Source organism: Sinocyclocheilus rhinocerous, unplaced genomic scaffold (genome assembly GCF_001515625.1).
Source record: "Sinocyclocheilus rhinocerous isolate Xijiao unplaced genomic scaffold, SAMN03320098_v1.1 scaffold2338, whole genome shotgun sequence".
Taxonomy (NCBI): domain Eukaryota; kingdom Metazoa; phylum Chordata; class Actinopteri; order Cypriniformes; family Cyprinidae; genus Sinocyclocheilus; species Sinocyclocheilus rhinocerous.
This window is the reverse complement of record NW_015644013.1, coordinates 396574-408327: the sequence shown is the minus strand read 5'-3', so window position 1 is coordinate 408327 and position 11754 is coordinate 396574. Positions and strand designations below refer to the sequence as shown.

At 36.3% G+C, this 11754-nt stretch overlaps 2 protein-coding genes and 1 long non-coding RNA gene across 3 annotated transcripts in view; 1 reads left to right on the top strand and 2 right to left on the bottom strand.

The window, feature by feature from the left end:
• LOC107757852 (kinesin-like protein KIF20A) overlaps nucleotides 1-2355 on the top strand; it is a 19867-nt gene extending 17512 nt beyond the window's left edge. The window contains exons 12-13 of the mRNA XM_016575448.1: nucleotides 861-998; nucleotides 1945-2355. Of these exons, the coding sequence (XP_016430934.1) occupies nucleotides 861-998; nucleotides 1945-2184 (378 nt within the window). The 3' untranslated portion in view covers nucleotides 2185-2355. The remainder of the gene's footprint in view (nucleotides 1-860; nucleotides 999-1944) is intronic.
• Nucleotides 2356-2409: 54 nt separating this feature from the next.
• LOC107757851 (cell division cycle protein 23 homolog) lies at nucleotides 2410-10361 on the bottom strand. The gene is made up of 10 exons (XM_016575447.1): nucleotides 10331-10361; nucleotides 9432-9529; nucleotides 8459-8540; nucleotides 7193-7346; nucleotides 5896-6015; nucleotides 5741-5816; nucleotides 5585-5646; nucleotides 5422-5500; nucleotides 3880-3999; nucleotides 2410-3088 (listed from the first exon to the last, which is right to left on the bottom strand). Exons 1-10 carry the CDS (start codon nucleotides 10359-10361, stop codon nucleotides 2921-2923), a joined length of 990 nt encoding a protein of 329 aa, XP_016430933.1. The 3' UTR covers nucleotides 2410-2920.
• A 690-nt stretch (nucleotides 10362-11051) lies between these two features.
• LOC107757878 (uncharacterized) overlaps nucleotides 11052-11754 on the bottom strand; it is a 4757-nt gene continuing 4054 nt past the window's right edge. Inside the window, exons 2-3 of the long non-coding RNA XR_001641973.1 lie at nucleotides 11183-11255; nucleotides 11052-11067 (exon numbers count right to left, since the gene is read on the bottom strand). This is a non-coding gene — a long non-coding RNA (uncharacterized LOC107757878). The remainder of the gene's footprint in view (nucleotides 11068-11182; nucleotides 11256-11754) is intronic.

Below are 11754 nucleotides of genomic sequence, written 5' to 3'. Positions count from 1 at the left end.
ATAATTTTAATCGGCATGAATGATTTTTACAATACCAAGGGCAATAACTGACGATGATTGCAGATAGTGTCACTTATTTCAGAAAAGCTGTTATAAAACATCTTCAATAGTAAATGATTAATGACACGGCCAAAAGATTTGTATTGATTTATTTTTGGCTTTAATCCCTAAGGCTACTATGAATTTATAAATATAATATTGTTCATTGTTAATTTATGTCTGTTCATAATCAGGATTTCTGTGAGTCTTAAAAGGTCTTCTACAAATTAAGGCCTAAAAAAATCAAGGCATAAAGTCATGGCTTTAAATGTTGCAAAAAATCAACATGTTCCTCAGTACTTTTGACATCTTTTCCAATACAGTTTTATTGGAGATGCTTAATGATGAATTGAAAAATTGAGCTGCTTTAAAACAAGAACAAATATCTGTCATTCTGGGAGTGAAAACCTGTTTTGCCTTTGATTTAAGCTGCTTTTCAGAGACCATTAGCAGATACTGGTTTTGTTTTAATCCTAAACTCACTTCATTTTGATTAGTTTTTAACAGAAAACATGATGACTTTTCGATTGAGTTCTCTTCTGTTGATTTCTGGAAAACAAGACAGAAATACTGATGAAGAGTTGTTCCAATATTCTAGTGTTTTCAAACCTTACGCTATTGTTTGTAAAATGAATTCAAGTAATGCTGATTGGTTGGAATTATTTCAAACTCTGTCTAACCATGTTCTGTTACTAGCTGCTACTAGTTTTTGTGTGTGAGATGAAGATCCTGTTTGTTCCTCCAGGGGGCGCTCCTCCACTGTTGATTATTGACATGATCTCCAATAATGAGCTTGTTTTCTGGCATGTACTGTGTTGTAGAACCTGAAGCAGCTGCGGCTGGAGCTCCAGATGCTGGGTGTGGAGCTGCAGTCTGGAGAACGAGCGTGCTGTCGTAACACTGACGGAGAGAAGCTGCGCATCGCTCTCTCCTCCGCCGACGGCAGACTCGACAAACAGGTAGCTACGCCTCAATACAGCCAAACCTTACGCTCTGTCTTAGCTGGGATTTTCAGCGCACACACATTAGTTTTACACCATGGTCTGTCTGAATACTCGATCCTGATTGGCTGGCAGTTCTGCATTAAAACCGATTAATGCACAGGTAGCTCCAGTTCAGTTTAATCACCGTTCAATGTTAATGCGCTGCTTTTACACACATCACTCACGCAGCGCTGCCATGTGACTTTTAATAAAAAATAGCTTTGATACTAAATCACTACAGTAACTAAACTCAGCTTCATTGTTTGTAGAGAGACGCAGGTAATTCACACACAACTGTCTCGCAACATACCTCGATTATAATATAAACTCAAATAAATGCTATAATTCATATAAATGTGATCTCACCGCATTATTTCATCTCTGTGTCTGATTTGAGAGCTAACAAGCCGTAACTGACGAAAACAACTCTTTCGGTCACATGTTTCACTGTAAACATCATCAATGCTGACAAATGACCATGGTATAAGCGGAATAATCCACGGTTAGCTGTGCATTAAATGATTTTAATGCACTCCACGTTGTGCATTAAAATCGTTTAATGCACAGCTAGCCGTGAATTCTCCCTTGCGTAATAAAAAGGAAAGTAAGTTTATTTTAGATATTACTGATGTTCAACAATGTCTAGCTGGATGAACAACTAACTCTTCCTCTGTTTCTTCCTGTATTCTCTCTTTAACTCCTTCCACACTGATTCAGACCGAATACTAACATGAGAATGATGCACAAGATTCACATGCATCCTTTCCTCTGAACTGCTTGCGCTGATTCGGTTTACTAACAGGCTGTTTGTTGTAATCTTCTTGATGTTCCTGAGCTGGTTTCCTCATCTAATCGGTTAATTTACTTCTCATGAAATCACACCGTGTGGTTTGGCCTCTCCTCTCGTGTTCTGTGTTTGCAGGATCAGATGCTGGTGGAGCTGCACAGCAGTCTGCAGCTGGTCAAAGCAGATCTGCGCAGGAAAGACGAGCTGCTGGTGCGCTCACAGAGCAAACAGCCTGCTCCAGCGTCTGGCTCCTGCAAGAAGAGAGGCTGCGGGCTGGAGAACCAGCCTCCGGAGAAGCGGCCCTTCTTCCACACGTTACACTCACGCCAGCCGTCGCCTCCGTCCACTCCCATCCAGCGCCGATTCAAATATTAGCAGCGGACGCACAGCTCTTATAGCTCTGTCTTTAATATAATCAGGTGGCCGTTTGATGTGCAAATGGGCCTTATTTTGATGGGAGTTTTTAAATTGTGTTCAAGGGTTTCTATTGTGAAACTCATTTGAAGAGCAAAGACTATTACATGTTTTATTCTCCCTACATGCTGTTTTAAAAAAAATCTGGGAGTTTTTAAATTGTGTTCAAGGGTTTCTATTGTGAAACTCATTTGAAGAGCAAAGACTATTATTACATGTTTTATTCTCCCTACATGCTGTTTTAAAAAAAAATTTTTTTTGTATGTTATGCAAACCAAATCAAAACGTAGAAGCAAGATAGAAGCATTGATTCCAAATAGTGACCAACATTCCATTGGTCTTCCAAATATGTAAAGCTGAACAGAACTAATTCATCAAACTCTTTCATGGTTGCTGCTTTAACGGTTTAAAAAGGTTTGAGAATGAGTGTTATCGTCACCAAATACGCATGCACGTCTTTGGCGTGTTTGTAAGTGGCCAAATTTAGATTTTAGCACTACATTCTTGCTTTGGCTCCTCTTTTGCACATTTTGCATGCCTTTGGGAAGGTTGCTGTGGTTCGAGATGTTCGTGTGTCGCTTTCGGCTGTCTTTCTATTGTATAATACGGGTGCGTTTTGTAATAAAACACTCCACTGTCAAGTGTTTAATCAGTTTATTTGCTATAACAGGCACCGTTGTCTGTACAAACAGTTATGTCAGGGTGTGACGGAGGACAGGTGGAGTGGAGACGCTCTCCTGACGGGTGTGGTGGTGTTGATCAGCGGGTTGAAGACGCAGGGTAAAGACAGGTCTGTGGATGAAGGCTCTCCTTGCTCTCGCACCGCAGAGATCTGCCTCAACAAAGCCTTGCCTTCCTCTCGCGCCTGAAAACCAATCATTACAAACCAGTTACACCACTAATTATTACACTTGCCTCTTTGTTCCATGGTGCAGAAATTCTATCAAAGAGGAAATAAATAGGCATTTATTAAACTAAATGATTTTTCTCCAAATATGGCTGTAGGTAGTCTTTGCTGTAGTTTACAGATTCTAATGTTGCTTCTGATCCACCACTTAAACTAGAGACCAATTCAAATCTAAACACACACAAGTCATCTGTTCTGCCTTTCAGCTAACTGTCGAAGATATGCTAACATGTTAAAACACGTTACCATGCTACCAACTTCTTAAAACATCCCAGCAACTCCTAGAAACATTCTACCAGTTTATATAAAAATGTTAACGCCTGTTAATAACATAACAACATACTATCAACTTAAAAAAAAAAAAAAACATGCTACACAACCTAAAATATGCTAATATTATCTAACAAAGATATACCAGCGACTGTTACAAAAAGGTTAAAATATGCTAACATTTGTTATTATATGTTATTATACTCGTACTGTATAATAACGCATACATAACGCAACCCGGAAAACTATCGGCATGGATTTTTGCCGATAACTGCTAGTTCCGCCAATCAACTATCGGTGCCGATTAATCTGCAAAACCAATGATTCGGTCGACCTCTAGTAAAAAGACCATTTTAAGAACTCGCCAGATCTATACGAATCACTCACATGACCAATTTTGGATTCAAAATGAAATTTTTTCCCGGAAGGTGACAAGTTTGCATCCCTGAGTTCGAGTGGGCTGATGAAGAGAAACTCACGTCGTTATAATCGCAGCAGCGCTGAGCGCAGAGAGACGCCTCGTCGTACAGCTTGTTCTTGAAGTAGTACTGACCCAGATACCTGAGAGCCGTGCTGACCTCAGCGTGCTCCAGCTGCTCCTGAGACACACACACACACACACAGAGACACACGTCTATAAAACTGCTATAATAAAAAATTCAGTTGTGTTAAATTTCAAATGCTCAATATTCAAGTTTTAAAAAAATCAAATTAAATGCCACATAATATTCCGTTTTGATAAATGCCACTTGTCAATAATTCAAAATTATACAATACAAATTCAAATAGGTTTGTCATATAAACTCCATTACCTTGCTTCTGTACATTTTTCCCGTTATGTACAAGTCAGAGATTTTGTTAGAAAACATTCCAGACTTTGAGGTTTTGAGTTTGAATCCTATTTTAGGGACAATTGTTAATGTACACCCCGGAGTGAGTGGTAATGTATCAGACTTTTATAAGTTACTATTAGAAAAAGTGGAGAACAGTACAGAGAAAATAAAACATGACTGGGAAGAAGACATGGGTTATAACAATAGGCGGGATGAATGCTTGAGAAATGTACATGTTCTGTGAATGTAAGGCATCATCTGATTCAGTTTAAGGTCCTTCACAGACTTCACTATAGCAGATCAAGACTTCAGAAAATTGTAATAAGTGTAAAAATGTCAGTAGGCACCCGGTTTCATTCTTTATGATCATGTACTAAAATCCAGCCATTCTGGCAATGAACATTTACATTTCTTTCTTGTTCGTTTATCCATCTCTTTATTGAATGATTACTTCAAATTAATATAGTTATGAGAGTAAATATGATTTCGGAGGGATTTGACATAGCTAACTTAAGAGAGCAATGTTCAGTGAGAGGTTTTTGTTTAAACCTACACTTCAGTGGCAAGAAATTAATGTACTGATATCCTACTTTAAGTCAAGTATTTTTTTTATATCTGAGAATAAATGTCATATTTTATAACACATACATTGTGTTGCAGTCATTTTTATTTGGTGCTGAAGAAATGTTAAATCTGGGTACCCCATAATGGAGAGATTTCATTTTATTTAATCTTACATATGATAGTTGATGTGCTCAGATCATTTTTATTAATTAAACAATAGATAAAGACAAGATATGGTTTGTATAATACTGATTAGGCGTCCATACACATCATATCGGAGTAAAGATGTTAGGAAAACGTTACAGTGTTAAGGGAATGTTATAATGATGTTATACAAACCAAAAACTACCGTTCTATTTCCATTAAGAAACTTTCCTGGCGAACAAAAAACAAGCCTTAACAAAATAACGTTCTGGGAACCAAAAAACTAAGGTTCTGGGAATGTTACGAAAACTTTCCTGGCTAACCAAAAACATTCTGGGAACCAAACACTGTTAGCTGGGAAATAAGCCTTCCTACAGAACATTCACTAGAATAATAATAATAAGGCACATTGCTGTACATACATAACATACATAAGCCTTGCTGTGTGAGAGATTTATGAACTGAAATCCAGTAACTTACACCACATGAGAAAATGTCCTGGATGTAGATGATGTAGCATTGTGCAGCGTCATCAGATTCATTCAGCTGCTCGTGAAGCCTGAAAACACACACACACACACACGGTTTCACTGAAAGCATCATCAGCGCTCACACAACACACTCCTGAGGAAAACACACTCACTTGGCCAGCTTCAGAAGAGCCATTCTCTCCACATCTCCGACCGAATACGCCCTCCAGTAACACTGAACCGTCAGAGCAGAGTGTTAGCAGCATTACTACACACACACACACACACACACTCACAATCTGCAGGAAAATCAAGAGCCGCCTCTTTACCTTCTTGGCCTCCACTTGCTGAGACAGCTTCTCGTAACATTCCCCGAGAGCGACGAGCATGCGCGAGTCATTAGGCCTGAAACCAACACAAACACAGAGCGTGAGTCAGCAGATGCTGAGGAACACACACTGAATGATGCTGGAGACGTCTTCACCTCAGATGATGAGCTTTCCTGTAGTAGTAGAGCGAGTAGAAGGGCATCTTGAGGATCTCGTAGGTCTGTCCGAGTCCGTACCAGGCCCGGTAGTCCCGTTTGTTCACTTCAATTGCATGTCTAAGAGACAAGAACAAAAAAAAAAAGTATTACATTTATATTGATTTATTTCAATGTATTTATTAATTATTTAATTCATATATATATATATATATACACACACACACACACACACATATAGTTAGGATAGGACAATATTTGGTGATACAAATTTGAAAGAAAAAAAAAATTGTATCTAATTGTTGAGATACAACTATTTGAAAATCTGGAATCTGAGGGTGCAAAAAAAATCTAAATATTGAGAAAATCATCTTTAAAGTTGTTCAAATGAAGTTCTTAGCAATGCATATTACTAATCAAACATTAAGTTTTGATATATTTACGGTAGGAAATTGACAAAATATCTTCATGGAACATGATCTTTACTTAATATCCTAATGATTTTTGGCATAAAAGAAAAATGTATAATTTTGACCCATACAATGTATTGTTGGCTATTGCTACAAATATACCCCAGCGACTTAACACTGCTTTTGTGCTGCAGGGTCACATATACTGTATATATATACCATTCAAAGATTTGGGTGGGTACATTTTTAACATTTTTTAAGATTTGTAGTCTTTTATGCATTTATGTAACAAATGTAATATTATAACCTAAAATAATGATTCGCAGCTGTATTTTCAGCATCATTACTCCAGTCTTCAGTGTCACATGATCTTCAGAAATCATTCTAATATGCTGATTTGCTGCTCAAGAAACATTTCTGATTATTATCAATGTTGAAAACAGTTGTGCTGCACAATATTTTTGTGGAAACTGTGATGCATTTTATTTTCCAGGATTCACAGATGAATAGAACGTTCAGAAGAACAGCATTTATTTGAATTTTATCTAACAATGTAAAGGTCTTCACTGTCACTTTTGGTCAATTTAATGCATCCCTGATGAATAGAAGTATTAATCTGCTTCCAAAAAAAAAAAAAACGTACTGACCCCAAACTTTTGAACGATAGTTTGTATGTATATACACAGTTTTATGCAAAAGTTTGGGCACCCCTATGAGGCTGCAGAATAATTTGCTCTCATAGTGACATGCCATTCAGTTTCTAGAGAAAGATGAATAATGTGATGTTTTTAGGACAAAAAGTCTTTAAGTACTTAAAGTTAAAACAGAATGTGATAAATAGGCTGTGCAAAAGTTTAGACACCTTTACAATGTGTTGATTGGAATACCTGTAGGCCTGGATGGCAGCGGAGGTGTTCTTCATCTCCATGTACTCGTGACCCATGAGGGTCCAGGCCCCCAGACAGCGTGGATTCAGCTTCAGAGCCCGCTGGAAATACAGAGCGGCCTTCTCGTGCTGAGACCGCAGACTGTAGTAGTTACCTGTGAGCGGACAACAAAACACACGCTGTTCAGAAGACACTCAGTGATTCCAAAGATACTTTATTTTAGACTATTTCCTCAACAAGCTGGATTTTCTAGGTTTTTTTTCTCACATCCCTGTTTCAGAAGACACTCAGTGATTCCAAAGATACTTTATTTTAGACTATTTCCTCAACAAGCTGGATTTTCTAGGTTTTTTTCTCACATCCCTGTTCAAGAAATCAATTAGTGTAGTTTTTAAAATATATTTAAACTTCTTATTCTAACATAAAAGGTCTTTAAAGGTGTGTTTTGGGCCATTATGCTTTGGCACAGTATCTGTCAAATGAAGTAAAACTGAAAAAATTAAACATCTGCTAACTTCCATCATGGAGAAATTATATTCAATAACATGCTCTGAACAACCACTTTACACTCCTGCTGAACCCTCTGAGCCTCTTTAGTCAGAACTGAACAAAAAAATATTATAGCTATGTAAACACACAGACACACAACATGGACACGATTCAGAAATGTTAAAGGGTCGGGAAAAAAAGTAACACTTGGTACCTTCAGTCATACTCTGCAAAAAATTATTTTCTTCCTTAGTATTTTTGTCTTGCTTTCTAGTATTAATATCTAAAAATTCTTGAATCAGGATGCATTTACAAGCAAAATTATCTGCCAATGCGGTAAGAAAAATAATCTTAATCCAAAGGCTATACAAGATTGCTTTTCTTGGCCCACTGGCAGATATTTCTGCTTGTTTTAAGCAAAAATGAACACAATTTGGATCATTTTTTCAGAAAACAAGTCATTTTACTTGTCAAGTAAATGCATCCTGATTCAAGAATTTTTAGATATTAATACTAGAAAACAAGACAAAAATACTAAGGAAGAAAATCATTTTTTGCAGCGTAAATGACCGTTGAAAAAAAAAAAAGCTAATAAACCGTCGTACCATAAAATCCCCTCAAAATTCCAAATAATAATCAAAAAATATTATTGAACAAAAATACATTACATTGATTTTCTTGAAAAAAAAAGAAGGTACCAAGTGTGATGCAAAGAAGGCCCAGCGGTGAACCACAGTTCATTTAGAGCTCGCGTTTAAACTGGTGTCTCATCCTCACCGATGACGCAGCACGTCTCCACTCGGTACTTATCGATCTCCACCAGATTGTGTGCCAGGTAACTGAGCTCCGGCTTCATGCTCTGACAACAGACAAACACAGGATCTGAACAAACAGAGCACTACCGGACTTCAGCACTGTGTTATATTTCTGTTTAATGTAATATATCATCAGATAATCTCTCATTATTGTACTTGAAAACTTGAATATCTGACCCAGAAACAGTTTTAAGATCTCAGTCTGATCCTCCTTTGTCTTTTTAGTTAGTCTCTGAGAACAGGACACACACACAAGCTTCTATATCTGCCATATTTGATGTGCTCTATGTATGTGTGTAGATCATCGCAGATTTAAATAAAAGCCTAAAATATATCTGCTCGTCACATGAAGTGATCGTGTCTCTTCAGAAGACTTGGATTAAATCACTCGATTCATATGGATTGGTTTCATAATGCCTTAATTACCTTTTTGGACCTTCTAAGTTTTGGTTCCTTGGACTTTTTAAAATATCTAGTGTTTCAAAGATTATCCAAGGTCTAAAGGGTTTGAAACGACATGAAGGGTAGAAATGATGACTGTTTTGCTTAGTATTGTGCCTAACTGCTTAAGAAAAGTACATTTCTGATCATGCACCGAGGAAGAAGGACCAGATCTTGCATGAGTTTTTATAGTTGCGATTAAAAAGTAGTGAGCTTTTCTTTCATATACATCTGTAACGGATTATTGCAAAAGACAAGAAAGAAAACAAAAGGTGAGGTGGCTGTGGATTGGATTTTTAAATGAAGTTCATTATAAGAAAGGGCTGGGTTTAAAAGCACAGTAAACGATTGGAGAAGTCCAGCATACGGCATCAGAAAAAATAGATATTTTTACTGAAAGATCTGAAAGAGTTATAGCATTGATTAAAGTCATTTAAAAAAAGACATGCATAGTAAGATATATAGCATGCATTCAGAAAGCATCAGCAGCTCACCCGCACATAAAGCAGGTTGGAGAAGGTGTCCATGTTCTCGATGCGGAAAGGATCCTGTTCCCGGAGTTCATTGAACAGATATAAGGCTTGATCAATATCTGGAGAAAGAATGAAGCAGATCATAAAAAAGCAGTCTTAAGTCGCTGGGGTATATTTGTAGCAATAGCCAACAATACATTGTATGGGTCAAAATTATATATTTTTCTTTTATGCCAAAAATCATTAGGATATTAAGTAAAGATCATGTTCCATGAAGATATTTTGTACATTTCCTACCGTAAATATATCAAAACTTAATGTTTGATTAGTAATATGCATTGCTAAGAACTTCATTTGGACAACTTTAAAGATGATTTTCTCAATATTTAGATTTTTTTTGCACCCTCAGATTCCAGATTTTCAAATATTGTCCTATCCTAACAAACCATACATCAATGGAAAGCTTATTTATTCAGCTTTCAGATGATGTATTAATCTCAATTTCAAAAAATTGACCCTTATGACTGGTTTTGTGCTCCAGGGTCACATATTATTAATATAAAAAAAAAAACATCAAACAAAATAAGAAAATATCACTACTGTAATAACACTGTTTCACTATAATATACAAAACAGAGTATTTAAGAATAAATTTAGTAATTATTATATCACTGTATTTGACAGAAAACTACAGGGTGACCTGTTAAATATGAGGGAGCCATAACTATCAATCTCCAAAATCTGTGACCTAGGCTACTTGTATGCGCTGCTGATTTCAGAGCAAAATGCAAAACTGTGACTTCATTCACTGATGCGCTTCACTCGGAAACACTAAAACTGACTGATTTTTGGTTTGAAAATTCATATGATGAATTTGTTCTGACACAGTTTAACTCTGAGTTCTTTTCATATTTTGTTACCAAATGGGCGAAACCTAGGATAGTGGCACATTTACAAAATATAAAATTACAAATTATTATTTGGGGTGAAAGTAATTAGTTTTTTAATATGTCATAAATTGATTTTTGATGTAAATATGCCTGACACGATTGTTAAACTGAATGACATTTTAGTGGCTCTCTTCTGTAAATCAGGGGAAAATATATATTTATTTTTTGCTCAGAAAAACAAAAACACAATAATGAAACAGAAAATTTAAAAAAACAATTTTTTTTTTTGAAAAACAACCATTTAAAGCAGTATTGTTTTTATGCTTAAACCCTTTTTCGTCTTTGACCTATACATTTTTTCAAAAGTAAAAAAGAAATAAAAGCAAAAATTATTGTGTACTATAAGATAATTGTATTTTTATTTAATACAAATTTTTTATTTTAAAATCAAATAGTATTCTCAGACACACACACACACATATATATATTATTTTGATTATTTTATTTTAAAAATAAACAATAAAGTGCACCAATACTATCATTAATTATTGCATTGTTTATAGTTATATATTATGGGTCACAGTAAAAATCAAATCTTCAGGTGCTCTCATGAGAACCAGACTGAAAAACTGATGTGCATCCCTCACAACATTTTCCAGAAGAACCTACAACCTGTGGTTCTCAAATGTTCTCTGCTCTGTACTCAATCTGCAAACCAATCAGGACACAGACCTGCACTCCGTTTCTGGGCAATCCCGGGCGTCCTCCTGGAAGAAAGCAGCGGCGGTCAGTGCACACATCTCCTCCGGCTTACATCTGCTAAACACATGCGTCTCATACGCATTTCACTGAGAGCGAGGGGCTTCAGGACTCCAGACTGACCTCGGTGAGCTCCGGCGCTGGAGGGATCTCGTTCAGAGGAAGCGCATCCAAAGAAAAAGCCAGTTCTGATGCCCTGAAACACAAACAACGGTTTTATTGTTGTTTTTTACACCCTGCAGAACAATTATAAACCTCTATTCATTTGCATACACTACCAGGCAATAGTTTTTGAACCATTAGATTTTTTATGTGTTTTAAAGAAGTCTCTTCTGCTCACCAAGCCTGTATTTATTAAATCAGAAATACAACAAAAGCAGTAATATTGTGAAATATTTTTACTATTTAGAATATCTATTTTCTATGTGAATATCTGTTAAACAGATAATGTATTTCTGTGATGCGCAGCTGTATTTTCAGCATCATTACTCCAGTCTTCAGTGTCACATGATCTTCAGAAATCAGTATAATATGCTGATTTGCTGCTCAAGAAACATTTCTGATTATTATTATTATGTTGAACACAGCTGAGTAGAATGTTTTCAGGTTTCTTTGATGAATGGAAAGTTCAGAAGAACGGCATTTATCTGAAATAGAAATCTTTTGTAACATTATAAATGTCTTTACTGTCACTT